The sequence below is a fragment of the Lepisosteus oculatus genome, chromosome 2, assembly GCF_040954835.1.
Source record: "Lepisosteus oculatus isolate fLepOcu1 chromosome 2, fLepOcu1.hap2, whole genome shotgun sequence".
NCBI classification, from domain to species: domain Eukaryota; kingdom Metazoa; phylum Chordata; class Actinopteri; order Semionotiformes; family Lepisosteidae; genus Lepisosteus; species Lepisosteus oculatus.
In genome coordinates this window covers 66,666,583-66,691,424 of record NC_090697.1, presented here as the reverse complement: position 1 = coordinate 66,691,424, position 24,842 = coordinate 66,666,583, and the positions used below count along the sequence as shown (strand labels likewise).

General features: G+C 38.4%; 2 protein-coding genes across 3 annotated transcripts; one reads left to right on the top strand and one right to left on the bottom strand.

Moving 5' to 3' along the window:
* Nucleotides 1-934: 934 nt before the first annotated feature.
* Nucleotides 935-15,500, top strand: b4galt3 (UDP-Gal:betaGlcNAc beta 1,4- galactosyltransferase, polypeptide 3). Of its 2 annotated transcripts, XM_006643399.3 has the most exons (8): nucleotides 936-1,284; nucleotides 3,551-3,657; nucleotides 5,410-6,420; nucleotides 6,660-6,895; nucleotides 7,606-7,796; nucleotides 7,917-8,039; nucleotides 10,048-10,152; nucleotides 10,751-15,500. In XM_006643399.3, exons 3-8 carry the CDS (start codon nucleotides 6,138-6,140, stop codon nucleotides 11,205-11,207), a joined length of 1,395 nt encoding a protein of 464 aa, XP_006643462.2. In that variant the 5' UTR covers nucleotides 936-1,284; nucleotides 3,551-3,657; nucleotides 5,410-6,137; the 3' UTR covers nucleotides 11,208-15,500. The 2 variants fall into 2 exon arrangements, with proteins under 2 accessions (XP_015195373.2, XP_006643462.2); XM_015339887.2 differs by lacking the exon at nucleotides 7,917-8,039 and having other exon boundaries at nucleotides 935-1,284.
* A 1,217-nt stretch (nucleotides 15,501-16,717) lies between these two features.
* Nucleotides 16,718-24,302, bottom strand: LOC102696424 (uncharacterized). Its single transcript, XM_006643400.3, has 3 exons — nucleotides 24,177-24,302; nucleotides 21,778-21,886; nucleotides 16,718-21,222 (listed from the first exon to the last, which is right to left on the bottom strand). The coding sequence occupies exons 2-3, from the start codon at nucleotides 21,866-21,868 to the stop codon at nucleotides 17,504-17,506; spliced, it is 3,810 nt and encodes a 1,269-aa protein (XP_006643463.2). The 5' UTR covers nucleotides 21,869-21,886; nucleotides 24,177-24,302; the 3' UTR covers nucleotides 16,718-17,503.
* Nucleotides 24,303-24,842: the final 540 nt, after the last annotated feature.

Below are 24,842 nucleotides of genomic sequence, written 5' to 3'. Positions count from 1 at the left end.
GCCATTTAAAACATCAACAGACTACGATGTTTGGAAAAAGGTTTAAACCAGTCCCGTTTGTCTTTTTTTGGAATGTTTAAGCATTTTCCCGACTCTTAATGACATGATGATATAAAAAGACCTGAATGAGATACTTGACTGTGCCTTTGTGGTAAATACAGACTCCTGATGCCTACAAAGACTTTCAGTATATGTTTTTTTAATATGGTGTACAAATGCTTAGTGGAGTTGTTGTACTATCGATGGCACTAGTGAAGTATTTGTAATCCCAAGGATGTAATCTCAGAAATTAGCCTGGTCTGTCTATTTCTTAAGGAAGTTAATAATCACTCTATTATTTATATATGTATTACAGGCCAGGGCTCCAGATAGTACAGTACATTGGCAGAAAACTTAAAATAAACAAAAAAACATTGCATGATTGGCAGTATATCTTGAAAATATACTCATTTTCACTCTTTTAAGTTTTTTTTGTCAGGATGTGATTTTTATAGTCAAAATGGTGGGGTCTCTTGAACAGTCTTAAATGCAATTAAGAAGGGAAGTTTCAAGAACACTTACTGATTTATATGAAAAACTGAGCTTTGAAAAGAAAATGCTCAAAGTATTTTACTGTCATGTTTCTGAACCTGAATGACATCCATTCTTACTTTATGTTGTCTGTTTAATTTTGGGAAAAGGCAACATAAATGTGAAGATTAAAAATAAAGAGCAATGTGCTATTCACACATACAAACAAATAATGGCTTATTGTTTTTAAATTTCACATCCATCTGTCAATGTCATGTTTACCAGTTTATAATTCAAACTGACGCTGAAATGGTTCGTTCCAATAGAAATTTAAACGTTATTTTTGTCTTTTGACCATTAACCACTGCGCTTCCACGTTTATTTTGTTTTTAGTCCCAGCAATACGACTCATTCATGTAGGTGTACGCATCATTTCAGTGTGCATGTGAAGTTATTTAGAAGAGCACCCAGGTTGTTGTTGGTTTTTGTTTTGCCCCTCACAACGTCACTTTCACGGTGTGCCCCTCACAATGGCGCTCCTATGGAGCGGGATCTCGGTGAAGCGGGCTGTCGGAATGGTCTAATCAGAGGTGTTTTTTTCAGGAATTACTGGCGTTTTCAAACCGTTCAGACAATGTGAATTTTAAACCGCGAATGAGAGGAAGCATACAGACTGCATCCTGTTTTTCCCCTAAGTGATTTAAACCTGACGGCCTAGCATCTTGTTTGCGAAGCCTGGGTCTCGAGTTGGAAGTCGCTCCGTGGAAACCGTGGGTGAGTTGCTGCAATACCTGGGGAGTGTTTCACTTTCACTTTAACGACATGTTTTCGTTTTATATTTCGGGGGAGAGAGTGGACGTTTCAAATTTGAGAGCGAAGCATCGTAATAGTGTTGTAATACTTTGAAAAATGTGATGCATTACATAGGCAATGATATGAGATTTCATGTTTGCCAAGTATAGAGTTCTTATGTCCTTGCAAAACAAATAAAAAATAAATATCCAAATGGGTACCATCATCTCAAAATGTAATGTAACGCTATTACAGAAGGTAGTCTAGTTTAATCATTTGTATCAGAATTGCCCACACTTTGTGTATAAACAAAGTTTTTTTCATTTTTTAGACCATAACACACTTACGTTACAGTTATGTTCAGACACTTGTATTTTAGGTAGCAATTAGTACTGTATATTGTTCACTTTAAACGCCTGTCCGTTACTATACAGTATGTGGTTTTATTTTAGAGGTACATCACCGGGATAGTTTGGCAATACAGCTATGTTGAGTTTGGTGCAGTACTCAGATATACTGTATTTGCAGGTGACCTGCATTTTCATTTCATTCACGTCATTGTACAGTATGTATGCCTTCTAGCCTGGTGGTTATTAAGCAAACAGGTGCAAAGACTTTTAAATCCAAGTTTTCAGTTATCCCCTTCAATGTGTTACATATACCAATTCTCTTTTAGATGACCAAAAATGGTCCAGACATTCTGTAAGGTACTTTGAGGCTCACTGCTTCTCACAAAGTTTTTAAACCTTTAGCCTTGTCTTATGTTTCTTAAGGCACTAAAATGCAGCCTTCCATATACAAAGAATCGCTTAAGACCTCCGTATATGAATCGATTTTTATTTTTATAATCGCACAATTAAACTGTCAAAACTGGAAACAAAAAACGATTAAGGCAGGCAGTTCAGTCGTTCCTAAATGCAGTTTTATTCTGCTTATAACTGAATAACAGTGCAACAAAGTGAAAGTTACCATGTAAAGTAGCAGAAACCTATTAACTGAAACAGTTTCCATTCCTATTGCTGCTAATCACCCCCAAAACATTATTCTTTATTTTTCTCCCACATTGTTTCTCCACTTTTATCTCTTTATGTTTTCATTACTGACTGGCATTGTTTGTGTGGCATCATTTAGTATTGATGATGAATAATTCCTTCCATTTACCATGCCTTGCAAAAGTATTCAAAACCTTCATATGGTGTCGCATTTTGTGAAATGACGAAATTCTGCATATACTTTTTTAAACTTAATGTTTTTTTTAATCTGAATGCCTAGATTAAAGACTTCTAAGGGTAAGAAAAGTTACACTAAATGTAAGCAACAATGAAATTGAAATATGTTTATTCCATACAGTAAGTATTCAGACCCATGAAATCAGTATTTGGTGGAAGGACATGTGCTTTTTGTGGCCAACTTTGCATCTCCAAAGGTCATTTTGTGCATCTAAATTAGGTTTGCAACAGCACAGGATGGGAATAATTATGCAATCATGACTTTTCCTTTTTTCTTTCATATGATCTATTTACTTATTATAGTATTTTGCTTTGAATGAGTATAGTAGGTTGTAGTAGTTCAGGTGGGTAGCTGTGTCAGCATGCGTAGGCTGCAAAGGAACAAGTAATAGGTTTATTCCATGCTGAAAAAAAGAAGAGAGAAAACACAACGTTTTGGCCGTGGAGCCTTCTTCAGGTGTGAGAAAGGTGTATATACTGTGTAGCTTTAATAGGCAATTCTAAGAGTAAAGACTGGAAGCTTTAAAGCAGTAGAATTTGAAAACTATTTTCAGAATTTGAAAGGACCCTTAATACTTTTGCAAGGCAATGTATGTAGCCGAATGTATATAGTATATAGCAATATCACCCTTAAGGATACTAGAGCACTTTACAAATAAGAAGAGACTAACTTTTAATCACCACTGAAGTGCAGCATCCACCTGGGTGACGTGTGGCCCCATTCTGTGCTAGGTGGAGGAGTGAGAAAGCCTCTTTCAATTTGCTTAAAAACAAATTCTGCAGTATCTTTTTTTGTAGTTGCATAAAAAGCCAGTTACGTCTTTTTTTTCAGTGTACATTTTGCGACTGAAGCAGGAAGAGAACGATGGGAAAGCTGAGTGAATACAATGTGTATTTTAGATCTTGTCATTACTGTTATGAGATCAAATCCAGTATTTATACATTTTGTTTTGTTCACATACAACATCAGAAGAAGTAGAAATTGCTTCTTTACATCTCCTTACGTCATTTATTCTTAGAAATAAAGATGGGCCCAGTGCGAGAGTCCAAGATGAACGAGGGCCTGTTGAACAAGAGTCTTTGACATTAATATGCCCTGACTGCAAGGGATGTCTGCTTCTCACAGGTAAAAATACCAGTGAGCTGCTATATGTGGTGTCAAGGGTAAAGAGAATTACATCAGTTAATAACATTAATAACATTTTTAAATGTTCAAACACTTGCGTATACTGCATGTGTGCTGTGTAAAAATGCTTATTTTTGGATAAAGGATTTTGGAAATGTTGCTGAGCATTGAACTAAACCCCGTCTTATACAGTGGAATGTTCTGTAATTCAGATTATATTTTTCAAATTTATTACATGATGCTTTTGTTGGAGAAATGTTTCCCTGCTTCCCCTTAAAAGACAGTCAGGAGTCTGTCTCAGAAGTTAAAAGAGGTTTTTATTTAATGCGGATGGGAGCGAAACACACAAAGATGCTGTGTGTATTTTTCTCAAGGTAATTTAACTAGAACAGTCCTTAAATATTTTTCTTTTATCTGTCATGCTTCCCTGTGCTTACAAGACTGACAGTGTTGCAAAATCACACACATCTTTCTACCTCCCTATTTGCAAAAGATAACGTCTTTTAATGCAATTGGTTACTTAGGTTCGTAGCACGCATTCCTATGTAACGGTATAGAATTACATAGTAGCCCTTGTGTCTAGCATTCCTCCAATCCATTTCACACCAGTTCTGAATGTCCACCTTATTCAATTAATAACAATAATAATTACACTTATATAGCGCTTTTCTGAACACTCCACTCATTATCAAAGATAATGGGGACTCCCCTACACCACCACCAATGTGAGCCCACCTGGATGATGCGATGGCACACCACACACCAGCTATCAGTGGGGAGGAGAACAGAGCAATGAAGCCAATTCATAGATGGATATAATTAGAAGGCCATGATTGGTAAGGGTCAAGGGGAAATCTGGCCAGGACACTGGGGTAACACCCCTACTCTTTTCGAGAAGCGCCCTGGGATTTTTAATGACCACAGAGAGTCAGGACCTCTGTTTTACGTCTCATCCGAAGGATGGTGCCTGTTTAAAGTATAGTGTCCGAATTACTATACTGGGGCATTAAGACCCAGTATAGACCCACTATACTGGGGCATTAAGACCCAGGGGTGAGCGCCCCCTGCTGGCCACACTAACACCTCTTCCAGCAGCAACCTTAGTTTTTCCCAGGAGGTCTCCCATCCAGGTACTGACCAGGCTCACACCTGCTTAGCTGCAGTGGGTTGCCAGTTGTGAGTTGCAGGGTGATATGGCTGCTGGCCATAAATATTGCATCTTCTGCAGGAAATGTGCGAACAAAGTTCACAGAGCCCCTCTCAACACTTTTGTTGCTGCCGTTTGTCAATCTAAAATAAAACTGAACGTAAAGCATGTCTGACACTTATGGCAACTGTCATACATATGGTAGAGTCACATTATCGTAAAAAACTTCTCCAAAATAAATATTTGAAAATAATTTTACATAGAGATACAGTCAGTAATTGCTCAAAAGAAAACAAAAATGGCCTTTACGGCAAGAAAACAGGTAAATGTGCACTCAGCAATGCACTTTAGTAACAGTCGTACATTTCTTTAAAGCTTCAAACAATCTTAATATTTGGGAGCTCTAGAATTATCCCACATCTTATAATTTAACTAATGAACATTTTCTAAGTATGTAAAATTCCCAAAGACAGGAAACTTTTTCAGATATTCTATTCAAAAGATAGTCACGTTAGTTTTTCATTCTCTCAATATCAAAAATTTCAAAAGTAAAACTTAAATTGATGTAATAATTAACTTCATTTATATTTTCTGTCTTTCCCCAGCTTCAGATCTGAAACCTCTTATTAGTGAGGCACATCTGCATGGAACAGACTACATTTCTCCAATTACCTGGCTTTGTTTATCGTCTGGAAATGCCTCTGCCATTGGATTGAAGACATCAGTCTGCTTTCCTGTTGCTACACCCTGCTTCTCCTCTACTTTCACCATCCCTCTGCCTCACATTTTTCCCTGATCCCCCTTATTCATTATAAACTCTCTTTTCCAACCTTTTGCGATCTTCACCCTTTCTCTGCTTTTTGGTTTCCCAATTTTACTTCACCTCTCACACTGTACCTTCAAACTAAATTTATTACCTTTCTCCTTTCTCTCTCTTTTGCTGAACCCTAGTCCTTTCACTTCAGCTTTCCTGTTTTGTTTCCTCTTTTTCTTGTTTTTTTACAAGCCTCATCTCTCTCTTCATACCCAATCCATACACTTTTTTTCACCCTCCCAGTTTCCTTGCGACTCTCGCTTTCAAAAACTGCTAATTTTCTAAACCTTGAAAACCTCTCACTTCTCTTACAATTTCTTGTGTTATACAAACAATAATTTATTGTGTTCCTGCTACCCATGTGTCAGGCCTTCTCCCTTTCTCCCTTATTCTTTGCCTAAATAAAATTCTCCATCCTCCCTTTTATCTTTCTCCCTTCCCTGCTCTCTCATTCTCTACCTAATTGTCACCCCTTAACTTCTCTCATTTACCCAGTCTCTCTGTCCCATTCTAAGTAAGATGCTTTGCATGGGACGCTCTCTGGACTCTCCTTGTACTCTGGCCATACTTGTAGGTTTTCAGTTTGCCTTCGTGGTCTATTTCTCTCTGGGGGGGTTCAAGGGCCTGGTGTCAGTGCTGGTTCGCTCTTCGGACCCTGAGTTTGACTACTCCAAACCCCATGACGTCTACACCAATCTTAGTCAGCTGGTGCCTCCACCAAATCCTGCAGAGACCGCTGGAATCGCTGTGGCAACAGGCAGGGGTCACCTGAAGGACTGCCCAGAAACCTCTCCTCTACTGGGTCAGTCTGTCTGTCAGATATCTTGAAGACTTATTGGTAGCGATGCTCATAATAACTTCACTGTCAATTGTACATAGCAATGGTCTCATCGCTTGAAGCTTGGTCTTAAGGATTTCTGTGTTTTATTTAATAATACTTCATACTACAGACAAAATCATAAAGGTTTTAATGCTTTCCCCTTTACTAGTAATGCACACTTGACCTTGTTCCTTATCCATGTCTTTGTATGTGTGCACCAGTGGGTCCAGTTGCTGTCGTCCTGTCGTCATCGCTGTCTCTTGCCCAGATACAGGAGCGCAACCCCCTGGTTTTGCCAGGCGGCCGCTACCTTCCTCCAGATTGCGAACCTCGGCACCACACCGCTGTCATCATCCCCTACCGCAACAGACAAGCCCACCTGCGGGCTCTGCTGTACCACATCCACCCCTTCCTGCAGAGACAACAGCTGCACTACGGCATCTACATCGTACACCAGGTCAGTCCACCTTGGCGCTCACCCTGTTGCAGGACATCATAGTTCATCTATTACCACTGGAAAGGTGGGGGTCTCAGAAAACCCTGTAAATTGCTCCCTATATTCTCTTATCAGCAGCTGTGCACTAAATCTATTGTTCTGCAGTGCTGCCATTTGTATTGCACTACTCTGATTATTTCCTAGCTTTTGTTTCTTCACTTCATACGGGGGGGTTACTACTAAAAGTAGCTTGTTAAAAAGGAGTCTCAGAGCCAGAAGAGTTAGAAAGCCTGTGCTCCACATGACTTTGTTACACTAATTTTTTAATAACGTGCATAGATTTCTCTACTTTTAACTCTATGAGGAGTACACAGTCTTCTGCTTTGTGTGGGATTTCAAATATATTATTTTCTTTCAGGTGTCTACTATATAAAGCATGGAAACATAATCAGTATTCGTAATCAGTAATTTTATTACTGGTTGAGTTAGTGCCTGGAGGGATGTATTATATACCAGGATTGAGTTGTTCTAGGGCTGATCTTTAGCACTTTAAACCAAACACCAGCTTCAGGCGTGGACTGTAAATTTCATCACTGTGTGATAAGCAAAACCTATGAAATGGCTAAACCTGAGTATAAGAGAAAAACCCTGTTCACAGAAGGCCAGTGTCTCTGCTTTAATCTTTGAAATGTACTGTGCCAATTCTTGTACTTAATAAAGATCTCTCATAGGCAGGAAATGCCACCTTCAACCGGGCAAAGCTGTTGAATGTGGGTGTAAAGGAGGCACTGAGGGATGAGGAGTGGCAATGTCTGTTTCTTCATGATGTGGACCTACTCCCTGAAAATGACCACAACCTCTATGTTTGTGACCGCAAGTCACCCAAGCATGTGTCAGTGGCCATGGATAAGTTCAGATACAGGTACCCGTTTGTGCAGTTACAGAGATCTGAGTGTGGCTTGATATTTGGGTCTTTTTTGTCAGCGAATGTCTGAATAGTTAATTTTTCATTTTTCATTTTTGGGCATTCTGTTCCCACAAGGTTGCCCTATCCTCAGTATTTTGGGGGGGTATCAGCTGTAACACCGGACCAGTACTTGAAGATGAATGGGTTTCCCAACCAGTACTGGGGCTGGGGTGGGGAGGATGACGATATTGCTGCCAGGTGAGATGGAGAGAGAATGAAGATTTACAGTACAAGTCCCCCAAAACACTGCATCATACTAGTGCCTGTAGCCCTTCATTTGCAGATCTCACCCCTGGTAATATTTATTAAGCAACTGTTTTTTGACTTTTTCCATCCATTTTCACTTGCTTTCATGTCTGATCTTTAAGTCTTTGTTCTCCAATCCCGGTCCTGCAAAGTTATTATGTTTGCAGGTTCTTGGTCTTGCGGTCTTATTAATCTGAATCATCTCACTGTTGGCTCAATTTAAGCTTACGTTTAACAGCTTCTCGCAGCTTTTCAGGTGCTGGTGGTATAAAAGACCCGGAAAACTTACAGGCACACTGCCTCACATGGACCAGGATTGGAGACCATGTATTAATTTATTACAGCAGGAAAAGCAAATGTAGCATTCTCATTGTCGGGGGCAAATAATTAACAGTAACCTCATACCATCTGCTCTGGTACCACCATGGATGCCTAAGTCACTGCACATGTGAATGCAGCCAATAATAATTGAATTCACATAAGAATGGATTTGTAGGTATTCTTTTAGAGCTACTGAAACATCAATTGTTTAATATGACGTTAGTAGGAGCATTTGCTTTGTTTTTTAAAATCTTTTGGGAAGTTGTTTTATCCATTTTCCTTGTGATTGTTATATCTGGCTCATGCCTTATCAGCTAATGCGTCCTGGATGAGCTGGTTCAAGTATAAATTAATGAACAATCAAGTCTCGGGGTCTGTATTTTAATTAACTTCTACAACTTCTCAGTGTGCTAAGGGGAGTTTTTTTTTTTCCTTCCGGTTTCCATAAGGTGCATTTGTGCAAAGTGGTATTTTGCACGCTTCTGTCCCCAGTCAGTATCAGGGTTATTCAAAGTGTAGGTGAATAGTTATTTTTTTCAGACCATAATTTCTGTGTTTTTAAAGTAAACACCAAATCTGATTACAGTTGCCATCTGTAATTTCCATATTACTTCAAACTTTTTTAGGCTTACGTCTGTAAGTAAAAAATCACAAATGAACTATACTTCCAAAGATATGGGTCATAGTGTCTGTTAATTCTCAACATTCTAAAATTACTACCCATATTGCCTTCTAAGAAGTAAAGAAAACCCTTATCTACATTCAGAAGAATTGATTTCTGAATAAATGACATACAGTATACCTGTATCAGTGCAAATAGTAAAAGAACAAGCACCTCAAAAGAACAGGATACTCTCCAAGTTGTATTTTGGTCTTTCCATTACATGTGTCTTTGCTATCTTTCCATTGGAATTCCACCTTCTTTTCTCATTTCTTTTCCCGTTTTGTTATCATTTCCTCCCCCTTCTCTTAAAACATATTCCTAGCTTCCGGGAAGTCAGTTTGTGAAGAGCAGGTAGGCCATCTAACTGGACTATTAGACAGTTTTTTACTTCCTTTTGTTGGTGTTAGAAGCCTTAATGAGGTACAGGGTTCTTGCCATGTTCTGTGTCAACCAATACCTGTAGACAGTCTAGACTTGACTTTTTCTTCTAGCACAGGGGTATTCAAGAGACTCTGTTCTTTCTGATAAATTGTTGTAATCGGCATACAATTTTCTGCTCATTTAAATGTAAAAACCATCCAAAGATTTGACATATAAATCTTTGGAATTATCAAATTCCAGAATACTTTTTAAGATCCATTTCTTTTTCCCTTTTCACAGTTCTTAAGCACCTACAGTAGTTACTGTATGTTAACAGTTTCTCATGGTCCCCTAAGATAAAATACAAGCACCATATATTTGGTTAATGAGCAATTTAATGTTTCTGTCAAGAAAGACACATTGATTTCCAACCAAAATGCTCCAATTTCTCCTTTTGTCATATTATATAAGGTAATATAGTATGCACATGACTCCTTCCTGTTAGCTATGAACTGCAGGTTAAAATAAAGGGGCTAATGTGTTGAGCTTATGATCTTCTATATTTCTTGCTAAAGAGTTCTGTTATTTAAGATGCTGTCCATCTGTACTCTGTAGAGTGCGATTGTCTGGAATGAAGATCATAAGGCCCTCAGTATCAGTGGGACATTATAAGATGATAAAGCACAGAGGTGACAAAGGGAATGAGGAAAACCCCCGCAGGTACAGTACGAATGTCATTTTTAAACTGTTATTGAAACCAGTCTGACCTTAAAACTAATCCCAATCCAACAAATCTAATGCAGAGTGTCTGTTATTTCCTATTTCTGTTAAAAGAGTACATTTTTTCTTTTTTTTCCATATTAAAGATAACTTTACAGACAGACCTGCATGTATCCCATTTCTATGGATTGAAACATACACAGGGAGACATAAGAAATTTATCATTTTTCATACCTCATAGTATATATGCTGATGTGTTGAACTGAAGCTTGGAAATTGTTTTTCCTAAACCTCAGTAATGCCAGCTTTGCCTTTTTGATCAAATATTTGTATTGTAAATGAGTCATTCTGTGTTCCTGGCAGATTGACTTCTTATTAAATCCAACACCTTAATGGTTTAAGTTTACAGTAAAACTTCTGTGGTGTCAGGTCAGGTAACTGAAGATAGACATTTTGATATCTTCCAATCTTACAAATTGCTAATTTCCACTCCTTCCAGTTCTATTCTTTGTTCCTGAAACCAGTTTAAATCATATGAATTTCACCATTTTGTAATCCACAGTCACATTTCTTCAAATTGTCTGTCTTGTGGTCTAAGGTTTGACTTGCTGATGCGCACTAGAAGGAACTGGAATTCAGATGGTGTGAACTCCCTGACCTATGAACTCTTGTCCAAGAAGCTGGAACCACTGTACACTAACTTGTCAGTCAACATTGGGGAGGACCCTCGAAAACCACAGAAGAAGCCCCTTGACACAAGTTCAAAAGGTACCCACAATGTGACTGTTCCCTCTCTGGTGTTCAAATCCATGGACCTCCACAAAGTGGAAAACTTGCAAGAAGGTGGGACAGTACTTGAAAAGGACAGATCAGTATCTAAAAATGGAGCATTCGAAAATAAAGAGGCAGGCAGATATGCAAATAAAGGCGGAGTCAAGCAAAGTAAGGATTATGTGGGTGTGGCTTTACCAGAAAGGGGAGAAACTGTGAGCCAGGCTATGGGAGTAAACACGCGAGAGGGCGGAGTCAGGAATGTAACAGCTCAGGTTACATAATGGGACAGGACCTAGCTACTGTTGAATTGTGGCTGTGTCCCACCAGTTCAGCTGCTGTTGCACAACCTCCATATCATTGCTGGTGGAAAAAGGCAGATCATTCTCAGTGATCTGTCAATTGCTGAATTAAAATCAAAACGCTGTACAAGCCCTACCCCTCCTTGTACTTGTTTCTGTGCCTTTTTTGTTCATTTTGTATGTATTTGTAATCTGCAGAATATATTGATGAGATTTTCCTTAAAAGACATTTCAGAAGCGCCAGCTTTTGTGTGTGCGTGTTACTTAAACAAATGATTGCGTACGACATTCTTGAAGTAAGCTGTGAAGAGGTTGGAGATCATCCCTTACATTGTGGTGTTTCTATCAAATGTGGTGGTCTGTTTTTCTTACAAAATGGATTATGTGTGTATGCATATTTGTGGACTGAAGTATTGGCACCATTAATTTGAAACAATTGTATTCCCTCAGCCATTTAATAGTTTATTCAGATACTTCAGAGTTTATGAAACACTGATTAATTTCTGTAAAGTATTAGTAAAGATATAGATATTTACAGAGTTGAATATATGGTCAGTGACATATGTCTGGGCCAATATTTACCTAGAATATTTACTGCTGCTTACCAAGGTAAAACACAAATATAATGTAATGTTTAATGTAGTAAATTGGAGAAAATAGTTTTAAATGAAGGGCCGATACTTTTGTCTGTGACTGTTTGTAAGTATATTCAATGAAGTGTGAGCTATGGTGACAATACTTTCTTAATTGAACAATCAAATATTATGAAATCCTTCGGACAATCTGTGCAGTATTACAACATATCAAATAGGTTTTGTGTTTGCCATGATGTTTGAAGTTTAATTCCACTTGTACTCTTTGCTAAATTGAGTGCATTATTTAACTGGGGAAATGTAGTATTTTTTAGCAGCTACAAAAATATGCAGTACAATTAAATGTAGATTGACATTTTTGTCCTTGTGGTATACTCCAAGAGAGCTTGCAAAGAACATTTGTAAAGCTTATTTGGAGTATAATCAATACTATTTCAAATATGAGTATTCTGAATACAAAATATTGAATATAAGAATAACAACAAAAATTACTAGTCTATGTAACAAAAATAACTCTACGTCTATACTTTATATGCAGATATTAAATTGGACATATACATTGAAAAACTGAACACAATCTGACTCCTAAAAAGCTACAATGGGCTACAAGTAAAAACTTGCTTTAATCAGCAAGCAAGGAGTTAATTTAAAAGGCTTACTTGTAGTCTAAGACACTATATATTTAGCTATTTCTTGATTAGCATCAGTATATTTAGTATATAAATATCTCCCACAGTATTATAAAATAATCTTGTCTTTAAATGTTGCTTGTACTTTTATGTGGGGATAGCTAATTTCTACTGTACAGTATTGAGGTTGGTACAGTATTAAGGGTAAATGTGGTCTACATATAATGTTGAGTTATTTTGATTCCACGTACTTGTAAAATCATTATTCAGAATATTTTTGGAATAATCAAATTTGAAATTGTAAGGTATTCTGAATATTTACGTGATAATGTTGTGACTCTTCTGCATCTATAGCTCTTGAGGAAAACCACTATTCTAGGTGTTCCCAGTATCAGCTACTTAAGACTTGAACCAATTATCTGTTTTCCAGTTAATCGATTTAAGGGGTTTAATGTCAACCCAAATGGATAAAATAACATCCAGAAGTCCCTGCTGCTGAGCGCTGGTGTTTACCATTTTTCATTTACATGTTGTTCAAATCTGCAGTTTGTATCGGTTCAGTTATTTGGCTTCTAGGTTTGCATTTCTTGTAGTGAGGCTGATGTCTGCTGTCAAAATCCATTCTGACGTACCGTCCATCTCTGGTATTTTAGATCAGATCAGCCTATGGGAGTGCAACACAGTCGCCTTTGTCTACCCAAATTCATAGCTTACAAGTTTGGAATATCAGGTGTCATTTAGTCTTTAACTGTGAACCAGTAATTATGATAAAACCTCCTGACTTTTCATAGACTACCAGTGCAAGAGAACTTCTGCTTTATGTCAGGAGATGGAGAAGATTCTGGACATACCTGTGACTTTACTGCTTTTGGTTTTTTTCTTTGTTCATTGCAGTTTATTGTAGTTTTTGTCTTGTTTTGCACTACAAATGATTGTTTTGTAAATACAAATCTGTTAAAAATGTGCTAAATCTCTAGGTGCCTCTATATAAAAACAATCACTCTCTAGCAGTTTCCAGATACATAGCTTTTGTTTTTTAAATTACTCCATTATTCCTTCCACTTCTTGTCTAAACTGAGTCTGCTTAATACCTATATGGAAAGACCACTCTTTTTAGACCAAATCTTACCCGTTAGTTGCAGAAGTTTCTGTTTATTCCAGTTAACAAATTTCCTTAATTTTACATGTTAAATCATGACAAAAATATTATCAGATTATCCATTTTGCTCTTAAAATAATTAATGAAGGAACTGGAATATTTTGCACTGAGATTAAAATAACATGTAGGGCAAAGCTGCTTTTTGTTGATTTAAGGCAAATCATTGTCCTATATTCCCTTTCTGATGCTTAAGTGAGATTGAAATTCAGATATTTGAGTTTTTGTTTTTAAGGATGGTTTTGAGACTTGACTGAGGAGTATAACATTTGACTGCTACCATAATATATGTAGTTAATAATCCTCTGATGATTTAATAACTAAACATCTGAAAGATGGCAAATAAATGTTAGTAACACTCAAGATTGCTGGATGTATAAAGTCTAAGATTTTATTTTAAAACTTAAATGAGTAATTAATATCATTAGTTTAGTTCATTTCCAGGTTATTCTTAATTACTAGTTATTGATTGTCTTTGTGTCAGTGAATAAAGGAATTTGCTGTGCAATGCCTGAAACCCCATAGAGAAATTATGTGTCAAAACGTGGTCAAGTGTGATGAACCTTCACACCTTCTTTGCACATACTGTATATAGATAAATTACTGAAGCAATTATTTAGGGTGGCAAAAGATCCCAAATTTGTCTCCAACTAAATACCGGACAGCATGATGTGTTTAAATAGGAAGGACTGTATTCAGCTGTATTACACTTCCAATTAGTGACGCTTAAAGGCATTTCCTAATATACTGAACGTACTGTAGATACTGCAGTTAGTACAGAATCAAAATAGACATAATGTGTGGGACAATATGTTAAATTTATGAGTTATGAGAGTTTGTCTTCAGATTGCATTACTTCACCTCTACCAATAGCTGAAAATTGACAGATTTTCTTGAATAAATTAGGTGTTTTCTGTTAGGTAAAACTGTAGCTGTGTTATGAGTATGATTCAAGTAATACCTGATGGTAAAAGTTTAGTTCATACTGTAGAATAGAATTCTAGATTTAAGAAGAATAAACAATTTCACTAGTATCTTTTTGAGTATAAATTGCAAACTTGCATTATGCAAACATTAGCTCGTGAGCTTTCCTATATTATTATTCACCTCAGATTTGCACTTGAAATGCAATTTGTTAAAGTTTCCTTTTTAGGTTCAGATCCACAAGTATGCTATTCCACATACATGTCCTGTTTGGAAATTACAGAGTATTTTTAATCCAAATCACTGTTTTCACACTGGAAACTTAACATTCAAGATTAGTCACTTTAGGGTGAAAATAATACATGAGGCAGACACAAGTTTTGGTAGCTCATAAAATAGGCCATACATCAGTAATCACATAAAGTATTTTAAATTAAAAGTGCGGGTGCATTTGAAAGGTAAATTCTATTTCTATATAAAATCTAGAGTATTTTGGACATATTTTGATATCGTGTGAAAATTTTGACTTGGTTACTTGGTTAGTGGAAGAGAAGGTATTCCATTGGTGCAATAGAGTTCCAATAATGTTTGACTAAAATGAAGAAATAGGGGGCAATGTGAACACCTGTGAGAGAACATAAACATTTTACAGACTATAAAGAAACATGTCTTTTTTTAACGTTCCTGTGCACCAAGAAATTTCCAATTATTTGCACCAGGTAAAAGCAAGGAGGCCAAAAAAATAAATGAAATTGCTAGGGAGCGATTATTTAGCTGTGTTTGTGAAATATCTATATTTAATGAAATACCTAGTTTTGTATGAATCATGTGGGAGTGACTTAAGACAGTATGCACTGGAACAATCTAACTTGGGACCTGAGAAATGACTCTTGAGTACATTTTTAACTGGAAGCTTTTTCTGCTGTGCATTGAAAGATTGTATATGTTATTAATAAACCATATTTAAAGGGGACTGTGACTCATTTGGTGTACAGTATGTGGACTGCTTGAAGAAGAATAATGAATAATTGTTTACACTTATATAGCGCTTTTCTCGACACTCCACTCAAAGCGCTTTACAGGTAATGGGGACTCCCCTCCACCACCACCACCAGCGTGCAGCCCCACCTGGATGATGCGACGGCAGCCATAGTGCGCCAGAACGCTCACCACACATCAGTTATCAGTGGGGAGGAGAGCAGAGTGATGAAGCAAATTCATAGCTAGAATGTCACTAGCTTATAGTTATTCAACGTGCAGGATTGAAATACCTGTAATGCTTGGTTCAGTGTGTAGTCTTTGTAGTTCCAGCTGTCCTGGCTTCTGAAGTCGTATAAAGACACACTGGACACCCCCCAACGGGACGAGAAGGGCCTCTCCCAGAAGGGGGGGGGGGAGTTTACACCGACAGTCCCGGAGAGGTTTGCACCTGCGTAAGGTTTTTTTTTTTTGCCTGTCCCATCATCACGCACTTTCACCTGAGCATACACACACTTTTTTTACGCACCAAGTTCTTTTTTTGTTTTTCCTTACGCTGCCTGTTCACCAGACTGTGCCCCGCTAAATGGTGTAAGCCCAGTCTGGACATCACAAGGCACGGCGGTAGTCCTTTCTTTTGGCCTTTTTGTGTCATTTTTCACTCTTTTTGTGTTATTTGTGCTCCCTGTTAAGCTCACACCGGTACCTCCGGGGGGTTGCCACAAGTTCTCAGGGGGGGGGTTGACTTTTTACGGGTGCTCACCGTGGCGCCTCCCACTACACAGTGTCACAACATGAACAGATTTTACCAGCAAGTCTGAGTAGCTTGTTTCATATTTTCCTACAAATCTTTGGGTAAAGAAAGTGCCGCCAGGTCCCAGCTTTAAAATCCCTCCCACATAGTTTCCCCTTGCATTGTTTTTCACTGTTGCTTCTGAAGAAGTACACGGGGATGAACCGGGAATGCCTTTGAAAATGTTGAATACTTGTATCGGGAAAGTTAGAGTATTTGAATTTGGCAGCAACGAGGAAAGTCCAAGGAGGTGTCCACTAATCCAGGAGTGAATAATTCTGAATAACGTTTTTATGGTGCAATGTAACTCAGATTAAAATCAGGTCTGTATTGGTGTACTTACCCCTTAGAATACATTTACCATGTAACGTGCAGAAACAGTCGTTTCTTAAATGAAAACTTTATTGAAAAAAGGTGCTTTATCATTGTACAATCAAGATTTTTATAAGAGGAAAAAAAACACGTCCTGCTGAATTTTTAAAAAGATGAAGAAACTCAGAGATTTTTGGGACTTTTAATACCTACAATACCCAGCATCATGAAAAGAATAAAGTGAGAGTTCAAAAGAATAGGAATATAAACAAAAAATGCAACTCTTACCGAATTCATAGCAAATGTAAAATATAGATATACAGTAACAGAAGTGTGTGAGAAATTTCTACAGCACCCTCTACAAAAAACATTAAAAAAATACAGGATAGCAGCTGGATTTTTGTAAAACTGTTATATGCTGTCAATTTTACTAGTATAATTACTCAACTTAAAAATCAGAAAGCCAATGTTAAAATTATTTTATTAAAATGTATTGCCACTGTGCTTTGTAAACTTAAAGAAATTAAGTGTACAGTATGACTGGGTTTGAGTTATCAAACTGTCTTAAAAAATAAATGAATAAGGAACATAAAAAAGAATAAGAAACGTTTCAGACAAGATCCCATTAACTGGAGCCACCAAAATAAGAAGTAATTCTACCACCTCAATAAAACAGTATTCCTCATGTCCAGTCTTCGTACACTCTACTCTTAAAGAACCACAACAGTTACACAGCTGTTTGCTATATTTAGAACTGTCCAATATTATTATATTATAATAATATTAATATTATTAAATATTATAATAATATTTAATATTATTAAAATAAAATGAAGTGTTCGGCTAGAATATAAAGGTTTATAATATAAAAAATAAAGAATGATGACATTGTCTCACTTCATAAACTTCAACCATGATTTTACATTGGTGAAAATCCCCTTAACATTTTTTCTGGCTTTGCCTTTCTCATAGGCCCTCATTTCTTCTGGACGCACATCCTGGCCAGTGGAGACTTTGTGGAGAAGGACTGCGCTCTCCCTCACTGTCATCAGTGACTTGATACGTTCCTTGAACCCTGCTTTAGCTTCTTCTCTTTCAGCAGCTATCAAGAGGTCGATGTAGTCTGGAGTGGCAAGTGGATTTGGACGAAGAGCAATTTCACTGAGTCGTGCCAATCCTTGGTTCAATGTTTTAATAAGGTCCAGGATTTGTAAGTCCACAGCTTGAAGTTCCTCTTCCAGTTTTTCATGTATCTTTTCAGCGTTCATTTTTTCTCCTACAGCTTTCTCATATTCTTTCTTAAGGGTACTGTACATTCTTTTTTCTCTCTTTGTTTTGTATTCCCACTGATATTTCTGGTTAAAGTGGACTTGCCACTCACATTTCCCAGGGCAAACTTTACAAGTTCCTGTAGTTTTGTCCATGGCAGAGCATGAAGACTTTTTTGCATCATCTGCAATCATACAAGGGAAATGGCAAGTGAAGTGACAACGATTGCAATTGGTGATGAAGCTGCCAGAAATATCTTGTTTAAATGGGACCGTCACCTCCACTTCGTACTCAAAGTCCTTGTTTGCATCAATGCAATTTTGGTGCTGCTGAAGAGCCTGTTGTGTTTGCCGGATTTCTTCCAGCTTATGCAATCCAGCTTTAATCATTGGCTGAAGGCCTTCTACAGTTACCTCTAGCTGTTTTCTTTCTTCAAGTACCTCCTTCGTCAACTGCAAACTCCTTGTTTCCATTCTTTTCAGGTCCTCAAAGAACATCTTCATGCTGTTGATGCCCATTTTCCAAAACATCTTATCAAAGTTCTCAGCAGACTGGTCATCAGTCTCATTCATTCCCTTGTTGCATGCAAATAAGGCAGAGTTATTGAATTTAAAATGCACAGGCATCCCACTGCTTCTTTTGGCACAAGGCACTTCAGAGGCATTGATGGCTTCTAAAACCGGAGGGGTCTGAGCATCAGCAAAGGTGACCAACAGCTGAATGTTCTCATGGATATCTTTTCCAAAAATGGAAAGGATGGAGTCAAAGACGTATTTCTGGACAGCGGTGAGGCGCGCCAGAGCTGCCTGCACTACAAAGCACACGACGTCGATGTGGGTAGCGCCGTTTGGGTTACAGAAGAAATCCCGGATCCTCTCGATGAGCTGCCTGTCTTGCTCAATACCCCTGGTGTCGCCAAATCCTGGGGTGTCCACAATGGTGAGAGAGTAGGGAACACTGAAGCCCCTCTGGTAATGGATTTCATATGCAGTTATTTCTGAGGTTTGGCTTTCGGCTTGCGTTCTTTGGCTCTCCTCAAGAATCAGCTTGAATCTGAAATGATCTTCCCAGTCTACACCCAGTATGTAGTTGATCATCCCATTTATGAGGGTGGTCTTTCCTGAACCTGTGGCCCCAAGGACCATGATGGTTTTATTTTTAGGATGTGCACTCCGACGTCCAAATGTAAATCTTCGACAAAACCCATACTGATCAATTACTTCCTTCTTTAAGGTAAGTTTATAAATGCAAGGTGTCCCATTGTGGATTATGTTTTGAGGATTTTTCTCAATGATGTCCTGTGCTATTTTCTTAATTAAGGTGGTGACGGAGACAGTATCACTTGCAGCACTCTTAGCATAATCTCCACAATCACAGGAAACACGAAGAAGGTAGGTTGTGTTTGGATTCAGTCCCTTCAACGTGTACTGGTATTCTTCTTTCCCTGTGAGCTTTTCAGTCCACTCCTCTGGATTATCTCTGTTATTGCCTTTTTGTTCCACTTTGTATTCAATTTTATATCCTCTAAGGTTTACACCTTCTCCAATAACCGATGGGTTTTCCCAAGATAGGGTTATGGTAGTTGTTGTTAACTTCAATACCTTAAGACTTGAAGGTGGGCTTGTGGGAAGTGTCGTGGCATTGATAATAGTTTGGCTCCTTACAACATATCCTAGTTTGCCTTCTATGATGCTTCTAAACTGATATTCATAGTAGGGAAGTAAGTCTGATATAATCACCTCTCCATCTCCTTCAGGAAATTGAGGCTGTGTCCAGCAGTCACTACTGTTAGCCCTGAACTCAATCCCAATATTAACTATTTGGCTATTTTCTGGAGTTCTTGCTTTTAAGATTACAGTGCTGTGGGTGATCTCACCAATTTCTGGAGCATCTGGTGTTGGTAGTGGATCCAGATATGTGCTTTCCAATAGTCCATCTTCATAGAGAAGGATAGCTGCTGCAGGCATGTCCTTGATGTACTTAGAAGCTACAAAGAATCTTGTTGTTTTGCTGTTTGCGTTGATGCTTGCTAACTCCAAGAAATACCTGGCCAGGACTCTCATCTGTTGCATGGAATTTGAACATATCCATTGCTTGGGCTCTCTTGGCTTGTACCTATGAAGGTCCTCGGTCGTCGATGGACCATTTTTGTGTGCATCAGAGCTCAGATATTCATGCAGATCTGACAGGTAGGGTTCAGGCTGATGTAAGTGGGTAAATGTAAAGCAAACGACGCTGTCTACATCGGGATCTAGTACAGCATCATCCAGCTGTTTCATGGAGGATAACACTTTGATGCCCTTAAATTTCGAAAGGAAAGACCTCACCAAGGAGGTTTCTCGTTCTTTGTGGTCCAGCCATTTTGATATCATCTTGACATAGAAAGGGGAGTTTTCATTCATTTTCAGAAGGTCCATCAATGCAGCATCGTCTTGCTTTCCTCCTCGAAAGGCTATCAATAGTTTGGCTGTTTTTTCCTGGAAGGCAGACTTGTACTGATGGCAGACACATTTCAGCTGCTCTGCCTTCTTCTGCATCTCGGGGAACCGTCTGGCAACCGGGTCTTTTATCAGGTCATCGGATCTCATTTCAATGTTGTTAAACTCTTCTAAAACATCTTGATACTGTTCAATAAAGTCAACAGGGATGTTCTGCACCAGTCGGGCAGCATTAGGCTCAAGCTCTGATAAAGGACACAACCAGGCCTTCACTGGCAAGGCATGCTCTCCACTTGGGCCCAGAGCTTTCGGAAGATTCCTGAAGGTGTCGATCACATCTTGGAAACCAAGCAATTTGCTTGGACAGCAGAAATCGCCAAAAAGGGTGCAGCTGCACTTCGAAGCTATGGCTTCTTCATCTGGTGTCAGTTTGGTCAAGGCATCCTGTTCCATTGAAAGATAGGGTATCTTCGTGAGCAGGGAGTGCATGGTATCCCGCTCGTTCTCATTCTCCGAAGTATCCAGATCAAACACGAAATAGGCCTCGGCACCGTACTGCAAGGCAGTGACCACATGGGTAGCTGTGTGTTTCTCAATGTCACTGGGGTGAGACACAGCGCCGGCTCCCAGTTCATGGAGAGGCAGCTGCAGTAATCTACTTGTGGCACGGTACTGTAGAGTAAACCGAGTTTGTTTTTGAGATTTCCGTCGGTCGTGAAAATAATTGGCAGCCCCTCGAGTCTCAGTCAATCCACTCAGAAGGCTCGCCTTAAGCTGAGATCCTAATGTCAGTGCAGAGACCTTCCCTTGAATGGAATCAGACTCAATGACATTGTACTCTGTGGTGTTCAGGGGCTGCATCTGTGAATTTTTCTCTAATGAATCTTTATCCCAAAAATAGGTACCTGTAATGGCCAAAAAAATACCATTAAATAAAATTAAATAAATTCTAACGATTGTGAAAAGTATGCTTTATAAAAAACAACAGAATTCCAATGCCAGGAGCTGAGGTCGGTTTTCCCTCCATTCTCAGTAAAGACATAAAAAAAGTTTATATACAGTATAATATTTGACATATTTGACACCACAAGAAGAGCGTAATCTGAAATAAATCCTAAGGAATCTACTGTAGAGAACATACCATTTGTATCTCTTTTACATTAGCTCAATAAAAAGTTTAATGAAAAAACACCTTTTTCATAATGTTTGCTAGTCCGTTTTTATTTCAGTTAATTATTGCTGACACTGTTAGAATCCTAACAGTGAGCGATTATTTCAAAAATATTTCAACCAAGCAATTATACATAGATTATACATAATTCAAATACAGGTATGTACATGCTCAGAAGTTTTCTGTACTGTGATGAATTTATTCTTTGCTGAAACATTGGTTTTAATGCCCTGGTCTTCTCAGTAACCTCAGAAATATTTCTGGATTGCTTTTGCCATCTTTGTGTTACCTTGAATAGGAGCATCCTTGTAGGAGTCATACAGCATTCCCAGTTGGAACAGACGTCCGAGGACTGGCATCTCAAACTTTGAAGAATTCATGCTGCCGAGTCAAAGAGGCTGGAAGACAAAAATAGTGTCATTTGAATGGTACTGTAGCTGCAAAGGAGAAAGTAGATGTTAATTCCAAACTGAAAACAAGAAAAAAAATATTTGTGGTCAGGCAAGCTTTCTCAGGTGTGTTTTTTTTCCCTCTGTAGGATATTATAGAAATAATTTATATTTTGTCCTACAATATTGTGTATACAGTACATATTGCACTGTGATTTGCATTTGATTACTGTGATTAGGTAAACTAGCTGTGGTGTAGCAATTAGTTTGAGAAAAACTTTTGTCTCAGACAAAGTTTTTGCTACTAGTCATAGTATAAGTGCACCTTCCTCTAGTGCTGATTCTGCTACAATCATTGCCTATTACCTATTCCATGTAAACTGAACCTACAAATCTTTTCTCATAAAGGCACGCAGAATACTTTACATTATGTGTAGAGTGCAGATTTTCAGAATGGAGCTAATAAACAGGAAATATGGTAAAAATGTTTATTAGGGTTGCACAGTCATAAGTGAATTATGTTTGGGCCACGAGCTAAAAAGCAAAGTTTGAAGTTACTATGTTTGCCTTGCAGAATCCCTTCCTGCCACTACTTTAGAGTAGTTGCCTACCCTTCCCTAAGCAACTAAATCTAAAAGAAGAAAAAAGGTGGCACAGTGGTGCAGTGTTGGGCATTACTGTCTTGCAATCCTGGGGCCCTGGGTTCAATTCACGGGGTGCTGTCTGTGTGGAGTTTGCATGTTCTCCCCATGTTCATGTGGGCGTCGTCTGAGTGCTCCAGTTTCCCCTCCAAAGCCCAAAGGCATATTTGTAGGTTAACTTGCTTCTAGGAAAACTGGCCCTGGTGTGAGTGCGTTTGTGTCTGTGTGTGCCCTGTAATGGACTGGCATCCCATCCAAGGTGTATCCTGCCTTGTGCACATTGTGTGCCGGGTTAGGCTCCAACTGCCCCAGCGACCCTGTACTGAATAAGTTGATTAGAAAATAGGTGGATGGAACCTGAAAGAACACATATAGTTGAGATGTGTATGGAATGTATCAAGAATGCATAAACTTGCAACAGGTGTGTATGCAGAGTGCACAACAGGGCTGCATCACAATGCTCAGTTAGCACTCCTCTACGCATGTCAGTGGGCGGTGAATACATTACAGTCTGGACAGCTGCATTAATCTATACCTTAATGCCCAACAATTAGGAAGCATTTATGCAGTACATGCGTGTTTGAAAGGTGTACTTACTGAAGCAGCCGTCACATACAAAAAAAGTTATAAAAAAAACATATTTTCCTAAGAAAATTAGTTGGATCTCTGTCAAAAGGGAGTATTGCCAAAATACCCCACCCATGCACAATAAATGTGGAGACACTCAGAACCACATTGCGCACCGATGATATTGTGAGTCAAAACGTTTCCTTTCCTTTCGAATATACAGAAACAGACTTTGCCACCTCTAAGCATCTTTTTAAAAGAATCAACCATAGGACCCCTGGCACAGGCCTTCTGTGAATTCAAAGAGAAGTTTGAAGATAAATGTCAACAGAAGGAATGAGATCATAATGGGCTCCTGCTTTGTATGAATGAACCTTTAGTGCCATTAAAGTAATTCGTCTTGTACATCAAGAGGTCATAAACATATAACATAATACAAGACAACAACAGTACAATACGCCGACACAAAACAACATTCAAGCAACGTTACTCAGATCAGACATCTTCTGGCACTATAAGATTAAAAAAAGACAATTAGCTTGTAAAGCGTTTTAACACAACAGCAATAACAAGATGAATGTTATTAGGTATAAACAAGGACAAGGCACCTCCCCAGCTCGGATTACAAAACGTTAGAATGCTCTGAATAAAACTCTTATAAAAGAAGTGTCAGCCTTGTGCTTTCTACACTAAAACTCCTTAACTTCCTTTAAAAATTCAACCTTTGTTGCCCCTTGCCTCCATATTAGCGGTCCAAAACAATTTACAATCGATAGTAGTGTCTAGATATTTAGGGCATCATTTACTGTTTGAATATCAATTCTATTAACAGTTACAGGGGCTGTTAATACAGAGGCCGAAACGTTGTGTTTTTTCTTCTTTTTTTTCAGCATGGAATAAACCTATTACTTGTTCCTTTGCAGCCTACGCATGCTGACGCAGCTCCCCACCTGAACTATTACATACAAGTAGAACTACCATGCCGCCGTTCACACACTAATAATTCGAAGTTTCAGTTCCGCAAAAACAAGCGGTTACTAAAACAGCAAGGATTATTTAAAATCACAGTTCAAGCACTTTCGTATTCTTACCAGACACTTCTTGCGTCTAGCGGAGAGACTTTGGAAACTGTTGAAGCTCCAGCAGTTAAGACGGAAAGGGTCTCTTCAATTGGCAATTATCAGAAAACACTCCCTTTTGACTAACTGATCAAACAAAATGTGACTGACGAGTTGACTTGCATGGAACAAGTAGCTTAAGTTTCGTTTTAGGCTTCAAATAGGCTGAAACTAAGAGTGAAACTTTGGAGGCGGTTTTTTTTTTTCATTTGATTCATAAGCCCCGCTCATGACCGGGGTAAAGTTAGCTCGAAGTTCGAAAACGATTTTGGCACGCCTGTAGCGCTTTCACGAAACCTCTTAGAGTTGCGAGAATTCTTGTTTTGTGTATAAAATACATTGTGGATGCTTTCTCAGCCTTTACTTTTTCGGTTTTATGAAAACGATTTTGGCACGCCTGTAGCGCTTTCAGGAAATCTCTTAGAGTTACAAAAACACTTGCTTTGTGTATAAAATACATTGTGGATGATTTCTCAGCCTTTACTTTTTCGGTTTTATGACATTTTTTTGACCAAGCACAAATATTCTTTTGTCCATATCTCCGCAATGGAACCACAGAACGCCTTCAAACCAAAAGCATTTTAAAGACCACGACTTGTGGATATTTCCACAGCCTTTACATCAAACTATCAGTGAGCT

Excerpts from the sequence above, each read along its gene's own strand:
- b4galt3 (XM_006643399.3), top strand. The coding sequence starts at position 6,138 with ATGCTTTGCATGGGACGCTCTCTGGACTCTCCTTGTACTCTGGCCATA. Across the intron at positions 6,896-7,605 it reads GCATCTACATCGTACACCAG|GCAGGAAATGCCACCTTCAA; the intron begins GTCAGTCCACCT and ends GATCTCTCATAG. Across the intron at positions 10,153-10,750 it reads AATGAGGAAAACCCCCGCAG|GTTTGACTTGCTGATGCGCA; the intron begins GTACAGTACGAA and ends TTGTGGTCTAAG.
- LOC102696424 (XM_006643400.3), bottom strand. The coding sequence starts at position 21,868 with ATGAATTCTTCAAAGTTTGAGATGCCAGTCCTCGGACGTCTGTTCCAA. Across the intron at positions 21,223-21,777 it reads CAAGGATGCTCCTATTCAAG|GTACCTATTTTTGGGATAAA; the intron begins GTAACACAAAGA and ends TGGCCATTACAG.